Below are 23,987 nucleotides of genomic sequence, written 5' to 3'. Positions count from 1 at the left end.
AAAAGAACTCTGAACCATTTACTGCCACATGGTACTACCAACTGCCTGGAAGTCATATAGATCTTGCTACTATAAATGTATTCACTGAATACCTGTAAGCATACTAAAGACCACGCTAAATACCATTCTTTTTCCAAAACAGTCTGGGGCCTGTAGTGATTGCTATGTACTGCTTAGGTGTATTTAGTGACAAAGTAGACTTCTGACAAATGTGTCAAGCTTTGTGTGGAAAAAAACAAATTCTTCTCATTTCTCTTACATTCTACTGTAAATTTCTGGGAGGTTTTAGGAGTGGACGGGGGGGGGGCTGTTTATTATTATTGTTATTTTCCTGTCTGTTTCCAAATATTCACTTTTTGCCTTAATAGCAAGAACAAATCATGTAGTTCTTACTTTCAGTTCTGCATGTCTTATATAGACTGTGACAGAAATAATGCCATTTTTTTTTTGTTGATTGACATGGAAAAATGAGATAAAAAGTTATAATTTAGATGTGGGATTTCAAACACAGGCTTACATACACACACTCTTATATATATTGCTGACCAATAATTTATGCCAGAATACTGACAGAGGAAAAATCTAATGCATTAATAGCACAGACAATAATTTTATATCCAAGCTCAGCTACTTAAGGCCTATATTAAGAACACCTTTTCCAGAATACATATTGAGAAAATTAACTCTGGTCACAGATTTTTTTTATTAAGGGAGGAAAACTTAGAATGCTCAAGAATTTCCAAGCCCTTCTTTCACATTGTAGGTCTTAAGTTTCGTAGTCTCTTACTTTATTTGTATTGTACTCTATATGAAGCAAGTTTTGAAGTGAATGAAATCACCCTTTTAGCTCAAAATTTGAAAGGCTGGATACGGTGCAGACTTCTCCACACTTCTCTCTGTATCAAGAAACATATGACATAATAAAGTTAGACCTTTTATCTACCCATCATCAACAAATATATTTGAAAAAAAAAATTAGTGTGTTGAATCAGGGTCCTTAGCGTCCTCTTGCATATAAATTGATGAAGAGTACAGTAGCTAACTGGGATTTACACCGATCAGGATTGGTACAGTCATATTGTTTCAGAGCACACCCAGCAAACAGATTTGGCAGACGAAGGATGAGATTTTTCTGGATCACAAAATTCAGGTTCTTATAGGTTTGCATGTGGATTTGGTGACCTAGAAAAGAATTTGTTAGTTTCCTGTAATACTAAGTTCCAAGGATATTTCATATGTCCATGCTTTTCTGAGTTCTCTCTATTTGGATGCCCAAATTTTGTAGGAAATTGCCAGTAGGTGGCCCTGAATGCTTCATTGTATCTGGCCTAAGTACACAATATGTGTGTGGATGATTAATTGGCAACACCTAAAAATTATTACTGTATTAATGCCAAATGTAAGACAATTCCAATCTTAAATTATTAATGTGTGTGTCATGTATTAAAAAAAAAAAAAAAGTCAAAAAGATTGAATGCTTAGAAGCGATAATCTAATGAGGGTATGATACTTGAAATACCTCTGAAATTAATTTGGGTTTTGGTGGAGTTGTGCCTTCTTTGATGTGTTTCATTTTTCTCTAGTAGTCTAAGAGTTGTCCACATTTAACAATTAAAGATTATGGCTCTGATCCATTTCAAAGATGCAGATGCTTACAGCTCTTTGGAACTTCTGTGAGTGTTAGTACTTCTACAAAATCAGGTCCAGGTTTTTAAAAGCCTATAGCCCTAATGTAAGAAAGCTATCAAGCCAATGCATGTTAATGATACTGATTCACCAGATTCTCAAACACATGTTGTTCATAAGTGGAAAAGTGATAATGCAGTGCTTTACTTCATAACATAGATATTTTTTTCATAAGAATTAAAAAGAGAGGTGTTACTATTAAAAGTAAGAATATGAGTACATTCCAAATAAGAAAATAGAATACAGTGTTCTACAGCATTATAAACAAATTATTGAACAGTGTCTGCCCATTTAGAAAAAAAAGTCACTATTAACACTAATATGGAACAAGAATATTCTCTCTATATAGCATATATATGTGCATATATGCTATATATATGCCATATATATGCTATATATATGCACCCTATTGTGTGCACTTTTATCTTGGTTGCTTTCTTGTTTGAATTGTGTTTCAATAATTAACAAGGAAAAATAAATACAAATAAATTAAAATAAAATTTTATTACATAAAACCAATTGTGTTTCAAACATAGTTCAATCAAAAATTGAAACTGCAACTAAGGAAAATTGTTTAAAATTATTTTTGAAAGTAACTTGTCAAGCTAAAAATATTCTTTTTTTTTGTAAGTTTTGTCATAGATTATTGTGTGTTCATCTTCTTTCAACACACAGACTCAGATGTAAACTTCTAATACTGTTTTTAAATTTAAATCCCCTATGTTGATTTCCCTTTTAATGGATGAAAAGATAGCAAACACTTTAATAAATGCATAAATAACACTGATTCAGAAGTAATTATCCTAAGGAAGATGGTAACACTGGAACAACTTTTCTGTAAATACAAATAAGAAAAAAACTAAATGTAATTTCTTGGGAGATTATTCCTCATTGCAGAACATATGTAGAAAGCTCAGTCTCCAGGACTGCTCTTATGAAGTCACACAGAATGTGTCTTACTCTTGTTATAAATCGGTACCTTTCTTAAATGGAGAGCTGCAAAGGTACCAGTGTAGTTGTAGACTTGGAACCTATAAATTTCAAAATGTAAAGGTTAGAAAACTGTACTCCTGAACCAGGAGCAATATCACAAACTTAGAAAAGAAGAAATAGTTCCCACTTTAATAAAGGAAGGTGATGAACTGTGTAATTAGAATTCTTTAATATTTGGCACTGATTGCGCAATTCACTGCTTGACCTTTTTAATCAGCCCTCACAACCTCATTTGCGTAGATAGTGACTGTCCATCCAAACTTTTCATTTTCTGTCTTCCTAGGGAGGTACAGGAGAATTCTATACATCAGCTAAGGATAAATTCTTCTGCCTAAGTTCTGGTCCATGACTGACTAGCAAGACATATATGACTTTATATTCTGGACCAGGACCTTGCCTCATTTTATTGGTGTAACTATGGCCTTGACAATTGAATACATTCAGCCTAAGGAATGGATTTGGTTGGGATAGGGATTCCCTATACTAAGACAAATGGAGAGCATAACCAAAAGACATTGTATTTCAGACTATGAAATAAGTAGCTATGATACTTTAATAGTATCCCTTAGAGCTAAAAGTTGAAAGTGATGAGCTCACTGTAAAGCCAGGTAAAATACAAGTGAGGAATTATATTGTGGAGCTTATGCAGAGTAAATTATAATTTTTACGGATAAGTTTAAAAAATACTTCAGGTACCAAATGTCTTAAAAGGTGAGTTAATGCATAGCCTGTAAGTCCAGTTTATGTTGTCTAAACATGAATAAAAACTATGGCAGTTCTGACATTTTCCTCCCCCACACCTTTACAGTTATTGATAGTTAAAGCATTCATAGTGGGCAAATGGAATGATGTTAAGTGAGGTCACCTATGCTTTTTGCTGGTTCAAGTGCTCCTGCAGTTTACTAAACAACTTTTAGTAGCTGCTGAATTCACCTATCACTGAGGAAAGAAAAATCTTTGAAAGAAAAATGAAGGAATAATTAGCAGCAGGGATGATAATTCAGTGTTGTCTGAAATAACATTAAAGAGAAAAACAAAAAGCTTTTGTACCAAAAAAAAAAAAAAAAAGTAAAAAAGTTTTCTGATGACTCATAAGAGCCCTGAGTTGAAGGTGCAAAAAAGAAATAACCTATAAAGTTGATGTATAAGGGTAGAAACTAAAAAGTTGAATATCCCCATGCAACAATGATGCTTCCTCTGCAGTCTCTTCCAGTTCTGGCATCCTCTTCCTTATGTTTCAAAACATATCTGTTATTCAGCAGAATGGTCCCAAAAACTGAAGGGTCTCCAGAATTGTACAGATATTTTTTTTTCCATAATGTCACTATTTTATTCTTTATATATAGATGTCTTTTGTGATCCAAAAGTAGGTAGTAATTTGCAAAAAATAGTATCATATATGCAATTGCTTTGGAATCCAATATCAGAAACTGCCATTGAAATGTCTTAGTAGATCATATCAGTAAAAGATGGATCAGAGTAACATGATTGCCATGTGTCCCCTCTTGCATATAGTGGTGATATATTTTTTAACCTTATAGACTGGTAAATACAATTGTAAGTATAAATGAGTGTGTATTTTTAATTCTAGAAATAGCACAATAAACAACATTCATGGCAGGTGTGACAAGCAATTTATGTGTAACATTTACCTCTATATGAATTTCAAAATAAAGGATAGTTTTATTTCCCAATAAAATAAATTTATTCAGAAGGCCAATATTACATCCCAACACAGAACATAATCATAAAAATAAAACTAATTTTAAAGTATTTCTTAAACATATCTGAAGGAATAGTTGGACTGTTTGCGTGAAAATAAAGTAATTGCATTTTTTATTTTGCAAAAGGCAGTGGGCTCCAAGTTTATATAGAGAACCTTAAAGAAAATATATTTTAAAATAATGATGACAGACAGGAGTATCTCTTTTCCTCCCCAGGTAAAAAAGAAGAATGTTCTCAACTGGATACTGCTTTAGATGAGAAATTACAAAGGAGAAAAGATTTCACATACCAGTGGCTTCATGCACAGCTTTTGGATTATGAAGCAGCGAGTTCCAGAAATACGAAGTGGTGAGGTCATTGCCTTTAAATTAGATTTTTTTTATTTTAAATTTCTCTTGTAAAGTGAAACCTACGTTAATAGTTCTAAAACAAACATGATTTTGCAGCTAGCAGACAGTACACCATATTTCTGGATCCCAAACATGTCACCCTTTAGAATTTGTTTAGTAATCGTTGTATAGATACTTCTTCCACAGTGAAAATTAAATGATAAACAGTGCAGAATCTCATGGTAAATAACTACATAGTTTTATGGTAGCAATGCAGTGGTTTTTAGACCATAAAGAGTGTAGGAAAAAAGTTCTTATTCATCATATATTTTATAACGTTATTGATATATATTATGGGTTTATGTAATTAGATCAACTGTAACATTAGCTATATTGTTAGATTTGATTAAAGAAGTTAAAAAATACCTTTTTTTAACTAGATAGTGTGTATTTGTATTTTGTCTTCAAAACATAAACCCAACTTTTACATCTTCATAGTATACTGTATTAAAATGTTGTAAAATGCTCCTTCTGTATTCAGTTTTGGTTATTGAACAGATAAAATATCAACACAATTAAGGGAAAGGTTAATATGCCCTAAACTAACATGAAGACACAGTAAGTATATTTTGGCCATAAATTCAATGTGGCATCATTGATGCCTTAGTACAGTCATTAGTAGACACAATGCAAAGCACCTCTAATAAAACCAAAGTGTCAGTAGGCAGGTATGGCTCCATATTGTTCTGTCTTGTGTGGAAAAATATTCCACATACCCAGTTTGTATCAATGACTGTAGAAATTATATGAAGAATGTGTTCCTTAGGAAATATTTATCTGGCTTTGCAAAAATATTTATCTGTCAGTCATGTTCCATAATAGTGAAATACTCCCAAGTGTTTGTTTAAGATAACTTCCACGACTTTTAATTTGAATGAAAATACTGGAACAGAAACATGTAATGATGTTTGAAAGTGAGAAGGAACAGAAATTAATAAAAAAATTTTCTTAAATATTATTATGCTACCTCTCCGGATGTGTGCAATGCACTAGTATTTGTACTAGTGCAAAGATCATAAAATTATTTTTTAATGTGGCAAAAGTCCTGATCTCCATTGGAACGTCACTGATAGACAGTTTATAACAGCTGATACATTTAGGCAACTGAGAACAATTTGATTCCTACATAGAGTAATATTACAACTTGTTTGGCTGCAATTTATGTCAACACATGCAAAAATTCATGCATGGTTGCATTCATTGACATATATATTTTAACTTAGTATTCTGTCTTTTGAATAGACAATTGCAAATTATTTATTTTAATCTTAAGTACAAAAAAATTTAATATTAATCTGCTACTTTATCAGTTAATATTACTTTATATTATGAATTTTAATAATGGGATTATTTTTAAAAATAAGCAGGATTGTTGCTAGGAAAAGATTCTGCACAGGTATTTCAGAGAACCCAGTACAGTGGGACATATTGAAATTTCTATCCTATGTTTTTCCCAGCTGTCGTTTTTTGCCTGAGTTAGATCCAGCGATATGTGACAGTAGACGAGTACAGCTTGTGGTAAGAACTTGTTTCTTTGTGAGATTTTTCAGAATTCAGGTATTTCCAATCCACACTTTGTGTAAAAAGAGAATTTTTTGATTAATATAATTATTTACTGTTGTCTCTGTTTGGCAAGCAAGTTACTCATTGATAGAAATCAGAAGAAATATTGAAGCACAAGAACCCATGTTTGTACATAGAGTTCTAGTTTCATGTCTCACACTGAGTTTGTTTTTAAGACATCAAATGCCACTGTGTGTTTTTTAAAGCTTCTAAATTAGCATTTGAAAAAAAAAAAGGAAAAATTAAATATGGTTCAATACCAACTACATTATTTACTAAAAATCTGTATTCTTGTCTATTGAACAACTTTAAATATTCTCAAATTCTATATGTCACATAACTAAATCACTTTAATATACCTTCAGTGCCATTTATTGAAATACTGTAAGTTGGAATTGTATATTAATATGGTAACATTATTAAAAACATTGCATAAAATTAGACTATACTCACTCCGTTTCAGATATATATATACACACTTTACATTTTATTGCCAAATTAGCAATATTTTTATTGATATTAGTATGTGGGGTTTAAAAGGTGGGGCAAAAAAGGAAACTATACAGAATTAGTGATTTATACTCATATACATGATGTAAAATATTGCATAAAAAGTATTTCCCAGTTAGACGATGTGTCATATGCCTCATTTTGTTCTCTGAGCAATCTTGCCCTTTTCTAACCTCTGTCTTCTTTAGCTTCACCACCTATGCAATTTGCATGTTTTGGAAACAATTCCATAAACTCTTCTAAAATTCACCTTTGAAAAAAATGCTTTTGAGGTTTAGTTATTGCTATTACTGTTTTCTTTAAGACAGATTTTGTCAAATATTTTTCTCTGGTATGGGGTGTGTCCAGTTCTTAGGTTCTTTTAAAGTTCTTTTAAAGTTTAGGGGCTGAAATCATGAACCAAGTGATTGTGGTAGGGTTTGATTGCAGCAGCACCAATAGTTATTTGTTAGGCTGAGTCTAAAACAGTAATTGATCTAATTTGAGCAAATCATAATCTAATAATGTTATCTAAATTACATATCATGTAATTATTGGTAAGCATATGTGCACATAGGTAGATTGTATGTTATTTACAATAAGCGGTTCTGTCCACAAAATACTGCTGCAATCCCACAATAGTATTATGTGGTGTGCCCACATAACTGGCAAAGTTATGGAATTGTCACAGCCTGTGCCACATAATTACATAGCTATTCCACATGAATGAAATGCAGAGAAAATTGAAATAGAGGGTTCAAAAAATAGAAAATGGAATAAAATGTATATCTAATGCAGAAAACAGTACTATATAGGCAATGAAATAATGATGTGGTTTGTACACACAGATGGCTGGAGAATTTTGGGTTTAAAATTTACATGGGTTCTTTTTTAAAGGTTGAAATGTGAACAACTACTGCTTTTGCACAGTAGGTGAGTTAAAAGCTATGAAATCATGATAAAAAGGAAGTTAACACTTAGCTTCAATCATTATCAAACATTTCTGGTAAACCGAAAGAAAGTGGAAAATATACAGTAAAGTAAAAGAAAAAAGAGAAAAAGAGAGAGAAATAGAAGAGGAAGGCATTCCTGGGCAGTTCCAGTAGTTTATTCATATGTCATATGCTCGATCATGAAGTTTCCGGATGTGTAATAGGATCCTTGGATTTTATGTGTTCCATAAGCCTGCATTCTGAAAGTACTAAATTAATATAGTTTTCTAACTGCTTTTTGTGCACATTCCAATAATTTAAAACTTTATTTTTCAGGGATACAAAATGGTATTTCAATGGTTGCATATTAACAATAAAGTCTTAGCACTTCTCACTGGGGATTATTCCTATGTAGTAACCTGCAGTAAATCTAAGACTGTATTATCTGAATCTTGGTCATTTTGATGATTTTTCTTACTAATACTACCATAGAAGTGCTTAGGAAGGCGTGCTGACTTACAGTTTAAACTTACTACTTTAAATTAGTATGATTTTGTTGAATAACAAGTAGGATGAACTTCCTGATTCTTTTTTTATGAAGTTTAACTTACCTACAGGGTTAACCATTTCACTGTTGATCAGTATCTCCAAATCATATATTCAAGATATAAATCATTAAATTCAAGATATACCTTGAATTTAAAAGCGCTTTTTATCTTTGAAGGTTACAGAATATCTTGATAATTTTACATAGGAATGCGCAAATATACAGATGCAAAGATGTGTTCAAGGCTAAGATTCCTCTTGACTGAACTTAATTTCTAATTAATTGGAAAAAAGGATTTGTAGTAATAAAACCAAGGGCATAAAGTCTGAAGAGTTGACTATGGAGATCACTACAGATGGAAGTCCAATACTACACTCTGCAAAAAACTGTATCAATATCTTAAATTTCTTCCAAATTTTGGCTCTAAGCTATAAATATAAAAGGGAAGGTTTTAATTAGCTTCAGAGGACTTTCAATCAGCTTCTTTACAAACCTGAAATTAAGTTTGCTCCAGTGATTAATATGACCTTAAATATTACTCTGACTGTAATTGGGTGAAAACACTTATCTTTATTTGAAATAAAATAACAAATATTTTATATCAGAGAGACAGCCAGCCCTATTAAAAGCTATCATATAATCCTGAATATTGTTGTCTACAAGATGATGAAGCCTCAGTTTATATGATGGTAGAGATTGGATACTGTGGAAAGGCTATCTGTTTAGAATACTGTGGTATCCTGGGTCTTTGGGAATTGGGATATTAGAAAACTTTTGCGGTGTGTTGAAAGGTTAGATGGAAATAAGAATGATCAGTTCCATTGGTTTGAATCTCTCTGAGCATCACAATGATTACATTACTTCTACTAATGAAAGACTAAAAGCTTTCTATTTAAAGATTTTGAATATAGGAAGTTGTCACAACCTTAAAGCAACTGTAAATATTAAGTCCAAAAAATATAAAGAATTGGCAGGATGAAACATTACTATTTTCAAAGTTTCTTGACACTGCTATGGAAGAGAAAATAAAATATTGATGTTTACAGCAATAATAAAGCCTGCTACCCGTGCAAAGCAAAACTTTAAAATCTTGGTCATTAAACAAAAGGCAAGCATTAGAAAACAAGGGATAAACTTTCTGTGCGGACACAAAGGGTATGCAGTCACTAAGGAAGAGTGTAAAATCTCTGTATCTTTGGAGGTTTTGGTTTGAAAATGCACGGGCTTTTTAATGAATTTTACATTAAACAGTGACTGAGTAAAGACAAGGAAATGAAACAGGTCTCCATTTCATCTGAGTTCTCTGAGTTAGACTGGACTACAAAGCCTGTCTGCGTTGGTGTAGTGCTGCTCTTGATACAGTGAGCTAGTTTGAACAGGAAGTCTGGAGATTGTCTCCTCCAGAATAGCCTACAACTTCACAGTCACAGCATTTTCCTGAGAAAAAGGGAGCTGCAGGCTTTAACTCTCTGGGAGTTGAGACCCAGTCTCTCGATACCTGATTGAGTAGTCATGCTACTACAATGTTACAAAAAAGTTTGGTGACATTACTACTAGCATAGTCTTTCCTTTTCTGTAGTTTGTTTGGTTTTATATGTAAAAAGAAAGGGTCTCTACTCAGTTAGACACCTAGCTTCTGAAAGACACCTAGATTTTCAGCCCAGGTAGGAAGGACTTAATCTGCTTTTCTGGACTCCACTTCTGAAGGTCCAGCGACTAGAAAATTCTATCTTTATGTTTATTACTTCCAGCTGACTGACTCTACACTGGAGATTTTGTAGGTTGTTCATCTGCAGTGTCTTATTTTTCTCAACATTGTTATTGGCCCTCAGTATCTAGTGAACAGCAGAGTTAGATGGCTGCATAGTTTTCATTTCCTTCATGAGTAAGTGAAGTTGTTTCTGCAAAACTAACAATCTACAATTTACAGTGTGTGGTATCTTCCAGGTCAGAGTTTTTAAACTTTGCCCTACGTGTTCCCAAAATACCATTGCTAAAATGAAATATGATTTTCATTTCTATTTTGCCATATTTGTGTGCAGGTAACCTGCCTCATGCCAAAACACATGACCACTGGATGTTAGAAGTTTATAATTAATACAATACTCTTAGCTAAAGTATAATTAAAATGCTGTCTGATAGTTATGGCTAATTAGCAAAAACCTAAAAGATTAAATTACTCACTGGGCCCTTGTCTGATTGAAGTGATATGTGTCCTGGATAAAACATAAATATTGCAGGAAATAATCCAATATGACATCTCTGACATTCAACTATAACTTAAATTATAGACTGGTCAGTAAATGATCTTAAGCTGTTTAAGGTTTCATCAGCCGTCTGCAAGATTGATTTTCTTCAAAATTACTGTACTAAAATGTTTTCTTTTGTTGTTGCATTGACTCAGATCACAAACCACAATTTTAAGATCGGCTCTTATTTACAAAAGTGCTTTGACATAGTGCATTTGTTCAGCCTAGGCAACAAAAAAGGATTGTGGTATCATTTTGAAGAAGGTTGTTTGACAGACCCTGTTTGTTTATTTGGAGTAATGTGAGCTACATTCAAAAAATGTTATATTTTGTTTCATGATTGTGTACATTCTCTCCCACTGCTTCCAGGCAAGCCCTGTAAGCAGAGAAGACATGGATTTAGAACTTGTTTCTATGGCCAGTGGAAGTGCTTTGACTGAGAACAGAGAAAAAAACACGCTGCCACACAGACACTCAACAAGATCTTCGAGTAAGTTGTGGGTTCTTTCAATATCAGTATTAAAGATCACTTTAAAATGCTAGGTAGAACTGAGTGTGCTTGAAATCCTTAATAACACATGCTACTTATCTTTCTGTTTCTTTTTTACCTAAAGCCTTTTCATTCATTTTCTACAGTTCTATTTAAAAACTGCATCTTTAATATCAATAGACTTTCCTCTTGTGATTTTAATGGGAAGTTGCCAGTGACATATTCTAGGTCTTCTGATGTTTGAGCTCTTAAAAGATTTTCTTTTCCCTAAATTATAATACAGATTTGGTTCTTTTATCTTTGCTTGAATTTCTTTTTCCAAAAGAGCTTTTAAAAATGCTTGTTTTGTTATCTGAATACTAGAACACATATCCTAAATCAAGGCACAGATTTCTGTCGTGTTGATTACCAGTTATGCTGTAGTATATGATCCCACTGAGCTTACTATAGCTCAGTAGCAGAGGATCCCTTTAAAGCCTTATATTTTTACCACTCTAATATCATACAACTTAACAAAATAATATATATATATATAAAATACAAAAATAATACTTGAAAGTCATAAAATGATAGAATTTTAAGTTTCATGTCTTACTTTGCATAACATAACTAAAGAAATGTTAATATATTTCTGATAAGGTCATACTGTATTTTGTCATTTGTGTACAATGTCTTTTTCAAATAACTAAAACTCCAAACCCCAAAAATATGCATTAAGAAAAATATAAGCTGTGTTAAATAATTTTGGAAAAGTTATCAAAATTCCTAGAACTTTTTAAGGAGTGAATTTTCTTGAAATGTTTTATATCAAAGTAGAAAATGGATTATTTCATAAATTATATGTAATTACTGAATTGTCTTTTTGGTTATGTTTTCATATATGCTGACTTTTCACTTTCAATGAGAAGCAAATTAAAATTCAAGAAAAACATGTAAAAATGCTTGATATCTCTATTTTTCTGACATACTTTTTGAAGGTTTTGGAATAAAGATTTATTTACATTATATTAGTTCACCACAGTAACAGTGAGTACAATTTGTTTGTGCTTATTCACTCGATTTACATTCCTAAAATTAGATTAGATGAAATTTATCATCACAGTCTAAGTTAATTTTATCCATGGAGAAAGAATATGATTCTTTCTCTGTGCCTGCCATCTTAGAAAAGAACAAATTTTGTCCTGAGTTTTCTTGCTTCTCTCCATTGGTTAGTGATGAAGCCATACCATTTAAATTAGATGAGATTCCTAACTGCTAAGATCCTGAATTTAGATGAGATAACTCTAAGCTAGTTATCAATGGCAAAATTATCATTATATTGATATATCCAGAATAGAATGCATGCATATCTTGAATAATTGAGTTAAATAGTATACACTGCATTCATATTAATGTATAACTGCTGTCTAGATTGTAACCTACACTGTAACTCCATCCAGAAAAATAAATAAAAGTAAGCTCTTTTGACAAATACAGGCATGTAGAACTTGCCTATGTTAGGAGCTTGGGAAAGATTTTTTTCTTCAGGAAAGGAAAAAGTGTCATTGTAGTGTACCTTCAATAAGGAGAGACTAGGAAAGGAGCAGGGACAATAGTCAACTGGCAGAGCCATAAGTGTGTGAGAGAGAGAGGGGGCAGAGGTGGGAGGCAGGGGGAAAAAGAGAGTTTACAGTAATATAAATATACTTCCAAAAAATACACATCTACAGCATAACTACATCTTCACTCTCCTTTCGGTAGTCCAGGAACTATGTTAAAAAAGGCCCTGGTCTTACACCTTTTTACATAAGTTTCTTCATGTGTGTTTATATAAATTTTATCATCATGGATTTGAGAAATTAAACAGTGATGATACATTCAATGGTAATGCATATTCTATATAAAACCAAACATAACTATTACCTTTCTGTGTTTCATATGCTGTATATAAACATGTTTGTTACATTAGTTCTGTTTACCAAAGACCGTTGCTTTTCAATGATCAAAAATAAATTATTAGCCCTGTGGGATCCTTAATGTAAATATATCATAAATTTGCCTTTACTTAGAATGTATTTGTTATAAAATGCTTTCCTGTTGTATAGTCTCTCTTGGTTTTGCTTTCTGAAATATTAAATGAAGATATATTCCTTTTGAGTTAACTTGCTTTTGTATTACAGATTATTATAAAGATTCTACGACTTCAGAGGTGCTGTCACTTGAATAAATTGTTAAATCATGTTCCTTATATATAACTTGTAATTTAGAAATTGTATCAATAAATTGTTGAGATCTTACAGGCTGGAAAGTGGGGTCTAAAAATGCAAGATAAATGATTCTGAAGTATATTTACTTAAAAATAAAAAAACCCAAATCTATGTGATACTGAAATAAAATGCCTTTTATATATACTACAGGGAAATGTAGCGTGAGTGGTCATATCTTTGTAAAGACAAAACATGCAACACTTCGAAGTTATTATCCTTTAATTCACAGGGGTTTTTAGAAAGGCTAAGTCAGGATTTTCAGAAATATTTTTGGGAACTTTCCAACTATTATGTACTTTATATATTTTCCAAAGGTGGGTTCTTTGAATTCGGGGTTAAAAAAATTTAAGTCTTTTATAACCCAAATTTACTATTTTTTCTCAAAAAGTTGGATGAGATATATTAATCCTAAACTGACTTAATTCTGTTCCTTGACAAAGCAAAATTAATTAAGTAATAAAATAAATGCTTTTAACATTGTATATCTTAGTTTAAGGAAACCATTTTTTTACTTGTAAGTATTTGATTTGGTTCCCTGGGAAACTGACTGTTAATTAAATTGACCCAGTATTAAAAAGTAAAGCTCAAAAAAAAAAAATTAAATATAACCTAAAGAAAGAGTAGCCATTGTTCAGTTGGGCTATTTAGTTATCTATCTAATTTAGGACCTTGCTTCTGTTGATGGCCAGTTGTTATGATCTAAGAACTTTATATATATATATATACTACATTATATTCTTTCTGGAAACCATAGGTATTACTTTATGATCCCAGGTAACTATTTTTTCTATTGCTTGAGCTGATTTTTTTGGGTGGGTGTAGCTAGGGGGTTTTTTTTGTCCATTCTTACCTGACCACTGCTAAAATCTTAATCTCTGTGATACCTAGTCCCAATAAATTGCAAAAGTAGTTGTGTTAGCACGACCTTTTGCTGATTATATTTTCTGCCTTTTATTTTCACATAGATTTACCTTGATTTTGTAAAAAATAACAGGGAAAAAAATTCTTTTTCCCCGCTGAATAATATTTCTGTGATACACATACATAAGACATGATGGTTAGTGGCTTACAGTCAGTTATGTAAGATTCAAGTATAGGACCTACAATCACTGGTATTTTTATTAACTCCATAAACATTGGTGTGAATTGCTGGTTGTATTTTTTGTTTTAGTTCTTTCCTGAACACTAGTAGTGTGGTCATCACTAAGTTGCAAGATGGACATAGAAATATTTCGCAAGAATTAGAAGTTAAGGATTGTTTAATATCTGACTAGACAGGACGAATTTTTTATATACTAATGTCCAATTTGTGAATAGGCTATGACAATCATCAGCTACTGTCTATCATCCTAATCTGTTTCTGGCCAACCGATGTTGGACCTTTAGATGAGTCTCCTATATATTTACATTGCCTAACTGTCATCACAATGTTGTGGTTTTCTTTTCTGTGCAAATTTAAAGTTTTTTTCATTGCACTTGCCTTGGGAACTGCAGTCTTTTGACAGGGATTTCGAGAAGCACCAGAATTTGAAAGTGGAATGCAGTGGGAGCTGTGCCTTTAACCATTATTTAAATACTGTCCAGAATTCTTAGTTCTTTTCTTCCCTGAATTATAGCTTTTCGGAGAGCCTCTGATATCAGTAAAACACTGCTTTCCAGGAAAAAAATTAAATAAATTAGGACCTGAACCTTGTCATTCCTTCATCACTCTTAGTTCAAAAAGTGGACCCACTAAAAAAAAAAAAAATCATTTCTATTTCTCATATAAATTCAAACTTTACTATTTTGTTAGTCAGTGAAATAAAGCTTAATTCTGCATTTCTTACAGTGGAAAGTCTTCCACCTCAGAAAAAAAACCCATGATAACTTTTACTGCAATTTCTTATTACATCTTTTCCATTCTTTTTGCTCTTAACAGAACCCCACATTGATTTTATTCTTTTTGCCTCCCTTTCTTTGATAATGAGAGTCCTTAGAAAGTCTTCAGCTTTGTTTTAAGCAGTGTATGGTAAAGCTTCACTTAAAAAAATTCTTACTTTCCTGTTCCTTTCTTCTTAGCATCACTATTGTCTATATATTCTGGTTCAAAGACTGCTGTCTTTCATTTGGGATTTGTAAACTCTCTGTGTGTAGTAAACATCTCATTTTTAAGCTCTACATGTCATTACTTATATTTTATCCAGGGGTCTCTTGTGCATATTTCTTTCCTTCTTGCTTTTTCTTTTTTCTTTTTTTTTTTATGGAAATACATACAGATTTTTCTATGTATTAGTTAACTATCAAACAATGTATACATAATCTTTTTGAACAGACTACATGATGCTGCTTAATTCACTTTGAGGTTGCATATTAAAAAATTACCTAAATGCAGATTTTAAAAGCCATTTAGAACTTACTTTCATTGAATTTAACAGGCTAGGGAGAAAAATGATACATGATCTCATGTAATTTCATCATCTGTGTTTTCAATTATGAAAATAATTCAAGAACAGATACACAAAGGCATTTCCTAAGTTTTAAATGCTTAACATTATAGCCTGATAGTCTTCTGCAAGGTTTGGGGGTTCTTCAGTGTGGGTGTGGTTTTGTTTGGTTTTTTTAAAGAGAAACCAAATTAAAAAAAAAAAAGATAAAAATCCATTCTGAGACACTGGCTTGTAGTTCACTTAGATACCCACTTAGAACCGTGTAACCATTAGACCAGCGACAAGGATTTCTGTCATTTTGTATGAGCAAATAATTACAATTTTAGGTTTCCTTTGCTGTGGGATATTTGTCAAGTAGATTCAAAAATATTTCTCAAGTCAGTGCACTGAAAGGTCCAGTAATGGATGCTGGGCTACTTCAGGTTGTTGCACTGGATGGTAAAGATGTGTCTATAAGATCTTCTTGCCCAAGTCAGTCTTTCCTTCCTTTTTTTTTTCCTTCTACTTTTTCTCTTTTTAATTGCTGTCTTTCCCACACCTGTGTTCTGTAATCCTTTCTTTTATTATGAATGGTTCTTATTTCTGCTTCTCCAAATTCTTATTTCAGCATAAGCTTCCTCTCCCATCCACTCTTAGGCTTTTTTCACACATATGCCATGAAGTCTTGTTTATTTCCAAACATACTGGTCTGATTACCTTTTTCCTCTCATGCTCTGTTCCTTTTGTATCCAGATTATTCCTGACAGTGTTCCTCAGATTCACCATCTCCTACTTTAGACCTCCTCCAAATTTGGCCTGGTTTAATGTACTGTTTAGGCAGATTTTGAGTCCAGACTCTTAATGTACTTACTCTTTGTGGTCTTCCTTATCATCACCTGTATTTTTACTACTTTTAATTATGTAAGTTCTGAGAATTAGGGACCATCTGGTGCCCCATAATTCATCATCTTTATTCTTACTCTGTTCCCCTTTGCCAATTCACAACTTTCTTCTTCCCTATATTTTTCTCTCTGCTCTGTCAGTCTATCTGTCAAGTCATTCTAGTCTCTTGTGCCAGCTGTGCCAGGGTATTGTTTGCCAAGTTAGCTTTAGTTTCTTCTACCTTGATTCCAAGTCAGTCTCATCTCTCTTCTGAATTTTAGTTCCAGCCCTCTGCTTCTTCTCTCAGTCTCCTTCCTATAGGAGCTTTAATTTTGATTTTCTCCATGGTTCCTGTAGCTATGCTCCACCTGCCACAGACAGCATGGAACAAGCAGACTTTTAAGTTCCCTGACTTAGCATGATCTTCAACCTTTTCTTTAGGAAGTCTTGCTTAGCTCCATATAGTGTCATGGTAAAGCATGTTTCCATACTGACTGATATTTTAGTGAATATAGCCCAAAAAATCAAGAACTCTTTCTCTGATCATGGAAAACCTTCAATTTGTATATAGTTGATCCAAATTTGGACATATCCTAAAAGGAAGGCTCTGTTACTTGGCAGATTTCAAGTCCTGCAGGAGCAACATAAATATTTTTGTATTTTCTTAGAAGTGACCAACAGTTCAGAAACTTCAGCCAAAGGCATATACTCAGTATGTAAACTTTCATCCTAAATGGTCAAAATTGGGGAAATAGATAAGGAGCTGAAACACAAAATAAATTCTGAGCTTTAATAACCAGCGGTGCTGAAAGTCCTGTTTGTAGTTAAAAAAAAAGTTGTATTTTACAGGAATGTATTTGGAGCACTATGGTTATTATGTTTACTTTAAGTGTGTGGAATGGAAATTAATAAATGTTTATAAATTAATCTTGTAAATGCTTATCTCTCTGAACTCCTTCATGTGACTCAGTCACATTTTAGAGTTCAGATTATTCAAGTATGTAGTTGTCAGCAGGATCTAGTTAGAACAGCATCAATGTTTGATAAACAAAGAAATTTAAGTTCATGGTTTCTACCAGATTTTAAAACTAGTCTCTAGTCCTACCAATGTGATGTCAAGAAGATTTATAGACAAAATTCCTCATTTACTTACAAAAAAAAAATTAATTATGAATATATTCTGTCTTCAAATCTCCATACAGCAAGAAGATGTATCTTTACATATCATGTGGGATTTCATATAAGTTCCTCCTGAGTCTTTTCAATGCTATTTAAATATAATTTTGAATTAAAAAAAATATAAAAATGCAACACAATAAATTTTTTATGTAAACAGTGCAACTAAAAAACAAATTTGATCCAACTTCAGTATAGGCATAAGTAACATTATTAAAAAGTAACTTTTCTGATATTGTAGCATTTACCTTTTTCACAGACCTGCTGAACCTACCTTCTTTTCAGAGCTTAAATTGATGTAAATACTTTGCTGCTGAGGATTCGTTCTGGTCACTTTCATTAAAATGTTGAATTTTTTCTCCATGCCTTCTTATGCTGTATTTGCTTTTAAGTAATACAATATGGTAAAGACTTTGAAATAAATTATATCTCCAGACACACAATGTTAGGTGGATCGATAAATACCCTATGACGTCTACTATGCATCATAAAATTTCTATCATAACCTGTTTAACAAAGCTTTTCTTCTTGGACACCAAGAATTTGATTCAAAGCATTTTACATATTGCATTACTTATCTAAACAGAGGATATGTAAGCCTTAACATTTGTTAAAAGACCCAGGCTTTAACAAAAAAAAGACCAGAACAAATCAATAGCAGAAAACAGATTAAACAACCAAAAAGTGACTGCTTAGAAATAGAAGCTTGTGAAGTTACCCCAAGACAAGCTTTCAGCACACACTCAAAAGAAATGGTTATTTGATATATACAGGCACCTGAAAGTCTTTCAGACCATTCTGGAGCTTCATACAGTAAATTGCTACAAGTAAGAGAATGTACAGCCTGCTGCAGCCTGTCTTCCAAAGACTGCTTTGGGACAGGAGAAATCAAATTGCTTTTTTGGCTAAGATTTGTTCCCACATCAGTTGGTATTAGAATGACCATGTATTGTGTTAAATTATACTTAATACACTTGCCAAGTTCTATTTAATTCTAGTACAAGTAATGGTAATAATAATAATAGTTATTGTTGTTGTCAAAAATATCAGTACTGTATATAGTAAACCCAATGTAACTGTTCAAATTTATGTTTAGTAAAGATACTTAGCTTATATGCAATTAATATATTTAATTTATATTCAGTAAAGATAATATCTGAAGCAATGTGAATCTTTCTATTGTTGCCCACTACAAATACATTTAAGGAACATAACATGAAAGAAAAGTATTATGATTATGGTTGCAGTTATTCATAAGTCACAAATACACGTGTGCATACCTATGTGTGTATATATGCATATTAATTAAATATATGCCTTACAGATATATTTATAGCAAAATATGATGGTAAATGTCACCTTTTATTTTATCAGTCAAATAATCTGATAATAGTAATTGTTTTTGGTAATATATGCTAATATGTTAACCATTCATTTGCAGGACACATTGTAGTTAAGAGGAAAATGGAGGTATTGCAAATCCAAACTCTCTGTAACAACTGTTCATACCATTATTAATGCTGTAAGAGAAATAATATGAAGTTCCTCAAAAAAACCCAAAACAACAAATATAAGTGAAACAAATATAATAAGGATTCAGCTGCCTATTAATTTTGATATGTTTGGGGGATTTCAGTTTGGTTTTTGGTTTGGGTTTTTTTTAGAAAAACAAGTCTGTATTTTTAAGGAACATTTCTAGGTTCAGTCTATTAATTCAAAGTGGCATTTTTGTCCCTTACCAGGCTCTCATCTTCTGTCATCTTCTCGATCTTGACAAAATTCTAACCATTTGGTAATGAAACTGTCTTTATTGAATATTTCTGAAACAATTGTCTGTTTGAAAACTGTAGAATCAGAAAACCTGTTGTAAGCACAGGTATTGACAACAACTCCAGAGGTTTTTTTTAATTGATGTGCAATTATTTTTACTTCTTGCAAGATTCTACCTAGATGCTTACTTTGCACTTAAGTACAAAAATGCTCATACCTAGATTTTACCTGGAATAGCAAAAGACATGAAGTAGAAGTAAGCATAATAATTTGTGGCCACAGTATGATCAATCAGGTAAATCCTATATATTTGCAATGCATTCCATTCATTATTGGATTATCATTATTGAATTAGATATTAGGAAAAAGTTTTTCACTGAAGGGGTGGTCAAGCATTAGAACAGGCTGACCAGGGAAGTGGCAGAATCACTGTTTCTGGAAATGTTCAAAAAACATGTAGATGTGGTTTAGAGGTGGACTTGGCAGTGCTGGGTTAATGGTTGGACTTGATGATCTTAGATCCTTTACAACCTTTATTATTCTATGATTCTATTCCTATGATTCTATTTCTATTTCATTTTTCTTTCTGTTTGGTCTTGCATTAACTAGGAGAAAGAACTGCATATTTGACTAATACCTTCATTGTAAATGAGGTTTCCTTGCTTCATGACACAATTTTTCAATCATAAATAACATTTAAGACAGAAGCAGTCTGTGAGTATAGTGTCTAAGAAATAGCTATGATAGGAACAGGAGTAAGAAAACTGCACTATGCTGGAATGAGTCGTATCTGTGCTTGAGAATTCTTCTTCAGGGAATAGACTGTTGGATTTCCATGCCAGCTCTGTCTTTCATCACTCCAGTTAGACCAATAACTGGAACAGCAGCATTGACAATAATACCCATCTCTTAGTGCTGTTTAGTAGATATCAAAAGTGCTTTATCAGAAGTGCAAGCATAATTATGTCAGTTTCAAAGATGGAAAGAGAGACATACAAAGGGAATGATTTACAGTGATTTATAACAAACCTGTCTTGTAGATACTTCATTCCGAATTAGTTGATCACTCTCTACAATGGTTTTATTTTCTTTGGCTGAAAGTGCTGAGATCTGTCTGAAGGATGGAAAGAAAGAGTAGTCTATGCTTTAAATTGGTTTGTCTAGGTCACAACTGTTAATAAAGTTTAAAGCAGACCCTACGAAATCTAATGAGACTAGATAAAGAAAAAGAGACCCATGACTGTCAGACTTTGTTAAACCCACATTCAAAGGAATAGAGAGTCAACACCTTTAGAGTATCTGGGATTTTTGTGAAAATACCTTCAGGCTGATGAAGTTATCCTGCCCTATTACTGAGAGTCTGCAAATCTTGAGCAATGATTCTCACCAACATATAAAATGTTGTTTTGTCAGACACCTTATATGCTGATTATAATTGCATATATGCAAGATTAATAATTTATTACATTTCTTGCACAAAATATTTGACTGCTCTACCTTCTAAACAATGTGTAAAGCAGTTACAATCAAAAATAAAAAAATAGCTTTGTGAACTTTTGACTCTGAGATTTAGGCGAGCAGAATTCATGCTATAATAAAGGTGGCTGTTATTCTGCCAAAATAAAAGGATATATTAGTAATTTATGAAGACTTTTCGCAAGTTTCTTGCAGCAAATTACAACAGGTCTTTGAAACAATAATATACATTTCATACTAATGTAAGAACAATATATCCCTTCCAATTGCATGTACTTATGAGTTGAAAGCCAGAAAACTTGCATATAGATTTCTGAAATCCATCCTAAAAATGATATTTAGCAGTACATAGAGGTTCATAAACAAGTGAGGTTGTTAATACAGAAATAATCCAGATCAGGCAATTAGGATGAGTTTGATTGACTGTCTTACTACATTGACTCTTTTACTTCTAGACTAGTTTTCGAATTCATTATTGATAGGCTTCTTTTAGCATTGTATTTATTCTGCTTTAAAAATAATGTAATAAAAAACATTTATTGTCAAAACATAGAAAGAAAAAGCTGGTATGTCTAGTTTACCTTTATTATTGATACAATCTTGAAGATAAGTGCATAGGAAAAGTAGTCACAAGCATAAGTTAGCCCCAAACTTCTTTTCCACTTTAAACATGCAATAGTAATTTCCTTTCTTTTTATTATTATTTTAACAAAGAACATATTCCAATCTTAATTCTTTTTGTTGTTTAACAATGTTTTCAATTTCAGAAAATATTTCTTTAAATTAAAGAAAGCATGCAATTTTAAAAATATTATTACCATCTTAGATTTATTTTAAAGTTTCACTAATTAGGCACTTAATTTACTAATTTGAGGGTTTCAGCCTTCAGTGAATATGTTATGGTTCCCAGGCAAAATAATTAATGAAAAAAGTTTACTGCTTGATTAAATAATATTTTTTTTGCTCTTTAACAAAAGAGCACTGCACTGGAGAGATCTACTACCATTCGAGGTGTTAAATAATCCAAAGGTAGAGAATCTGGGAATTCTGTAGAGGCAAGACATCAGTACTTTAAACCTTTAGTAGGTACACCTAGAGTAAATTATATATCTTAAGAAAAAAGCAATTGACTACATTTGTAGAGCCATAAGAAAATGGATGGAGATAATGTTAATAATACTTGAAAGCTCTTGATTGCCAAAATAGAGAACTGTTTAGTAAGATACATTTGCCATAATTTAAGAATTCACAAGAAAGGGAACTCTAGGCTGGGAAAAGCTCCTGACATTTAGATCTAGCAGGCTACAGAAAATCATCCATGAGAAAACAAAAAAACTCTTACTCTTTGAAATTTATAGCTATGTTGTATATATTAGTACATAGAATGATATTCAGTCATATTTAAACTTTGTTCTAATTTTTTGGGACAATGTATTGTGAGAAATTTATTTTGCTATCGAGAAGTACTAAAAAGTTAAACTATCAAAAATACTTACTAAAAATATATAGTTATTAATATTTTCCTTTGGTAAGTGGCAAAAAGATATTAATAAAATTTGTATTTGATGAGTTATCATTAATTATATATATATACATATATATATAAACAACTGAACTGCTGTACTGTGAATATCGCATCATTCTCTTGCAAAGTTTGGGTTCTGTTCCACAGATGCCAAAGAAAGATATTTCTGGGCATAAAGTGTTCATTTATGCTAGACTAATATCATACCTTTAGTCAAGCCTACTGGTTATTTTATTTACATAATTGTTTTAAGTATTTTGTAGAAACTATTGTCTACATTACTCAAGCATCTGTGTGCGTGACAGTGAAAGTGATTGTTTCACGTATTTCTGTGTTTTCTTAAACTTACTGTGGCACCATCCAGCATCTAAGTTTAAGTATACCTGGACTTTGAACAAAAGAAATCTCTTTTTTATTCAGTTTAATATAGTAAAACAATAACTATTAATTAGATATATCTAATTGAACTGGTTCTCCATCTACTTGAAGTATGAGTTTCTATGTCAAAAGTATTGAGTATCTCTGTGTTTAAGTGCAAAATGGACAGACAATTGCGTTTTTAAAAATATAATAATTTTGTGTAGTAATTTTAGTACACAAAGGAGTTTATTTTTAAGTACTGCATTGTGAAAATATTTGTATTACTTTTAAAAGTGAGCAATACATAATTATGAAATTTTATGCTGTCAAATTAAACATGACAATTTTATCGTCTTAAAAAAGAATTTGATACAGTGAAATTTAGGGAGTTCTGGTTGGTTGGTTTTTAATTTCACATGTCTGTTTACTGTTTAGAAAAGAATATTTCTACTCCAGAAAAATCCTGTTTGGGTCCATCTCGTAAAGAACGGATATCATTTCGAGACCATCCAGTGCAGCTCAGCGGAGGATGGGGAGCAGGCAAAAAAAGGCAAAAGCTTAAGAATATTAGCTGAGTATTTGAGATAATTTAACTAGTTGATTAATCAAATATGGAGAGCATATGGAGACCTGTTTCTTTTTAAGCCAGTGAATATCAATTGTTGAATTTTCATTTATAACCAATAAACCAGTTTCACTTAACTACATTTGACTTATTTTATTATCCATGGTTACAGTGGTTTGGGTTTTGTGTTTTTGGTCAAAGTATTTTATACCTGTCAGTAAGTTATCATAGTTTGTGTTTTCAATTGCTTATATGTTCTTGTGGTGTAGAATGCAGAACTGATTAACTCTACAAGGTTTGTTGTACAGTGACTAAGTTTAGGCTTGCTTATAAGAACTGGATGAGAAACCTGTAATAAGGGTTCATGTGATGTATGTCACATATTGAAACACTGAATTCTCATTTTCTCACTAAATAAAATACATGCTTGCAAACTGTGTTGTGAGATATAACAGCCATCAATGCTATTCTTAGAGAAGTCTGTTTAGAATATTTTACTGAAGCAGCAAAAATTCGCAG

The 23,987-nt window shown here is 32.1% G+C and overlaps 2 protein-coding genes across 2 annotated transcripts in view; both read left to right on the top strand.

The window, feature by feature from the left end:
* Positions 1-11,061, top strand: part of LOC135414598 (leucine-rich repeat and IQ domain-containing protein 1-like) — a 58,854-nt gene extending 47,793 nt beyond the window's left edge. The window contains exons 9-11 of the mRNA XM_064655533.1: positions 4,620-4,757; positions 6,251-6,311; positions 10,943-11,061. Of these exons, the coding sequence (XP_064511603.1) occupies positions 4,620-4,756 (137 nt within the window). The 3' untranslated portion in view covers position 4,757; positions 6,251-6,311; positions 10,943-11,061. The remainder of the gene's footprint in view (positions 1-4,619; positions 4,758-6,250; positions 6,312-10,942) is intronic.
* Positions 10,975-23,987, top strand: part of ALX1 (ALX homeobox 1) — a 47,132-nt gene continuing 34,119 nt past the window's right edge. The window contains exon 1 of the mRNA XM_064655534.1: positions 10,975-11,063. The gene's annotated coding sequence lies outside the window, so the exon portion shown is untranslated. The remainder of the gene's footprint in view (positions 11,064-23,987) is intronic.

Source organism: Pseudopipra pipra, chromosome 5, assembly GCF_036250125.1.
Source record: "Pseudopipra pipra isolate bDixPip1 chromosome 5, bDixPip1.hap1, whole genome shotgun sequence".
NCBI lineage: Eukaryota > Metazoa > Chordata > Aves > Passeriformes > Pipridae > Pseudopipra > Pseudopipra pipra.
Note: the sequence above shows the minus strand (reverse complement) of the source record. Positions and strands in the feature narration are given on the sequence as shown.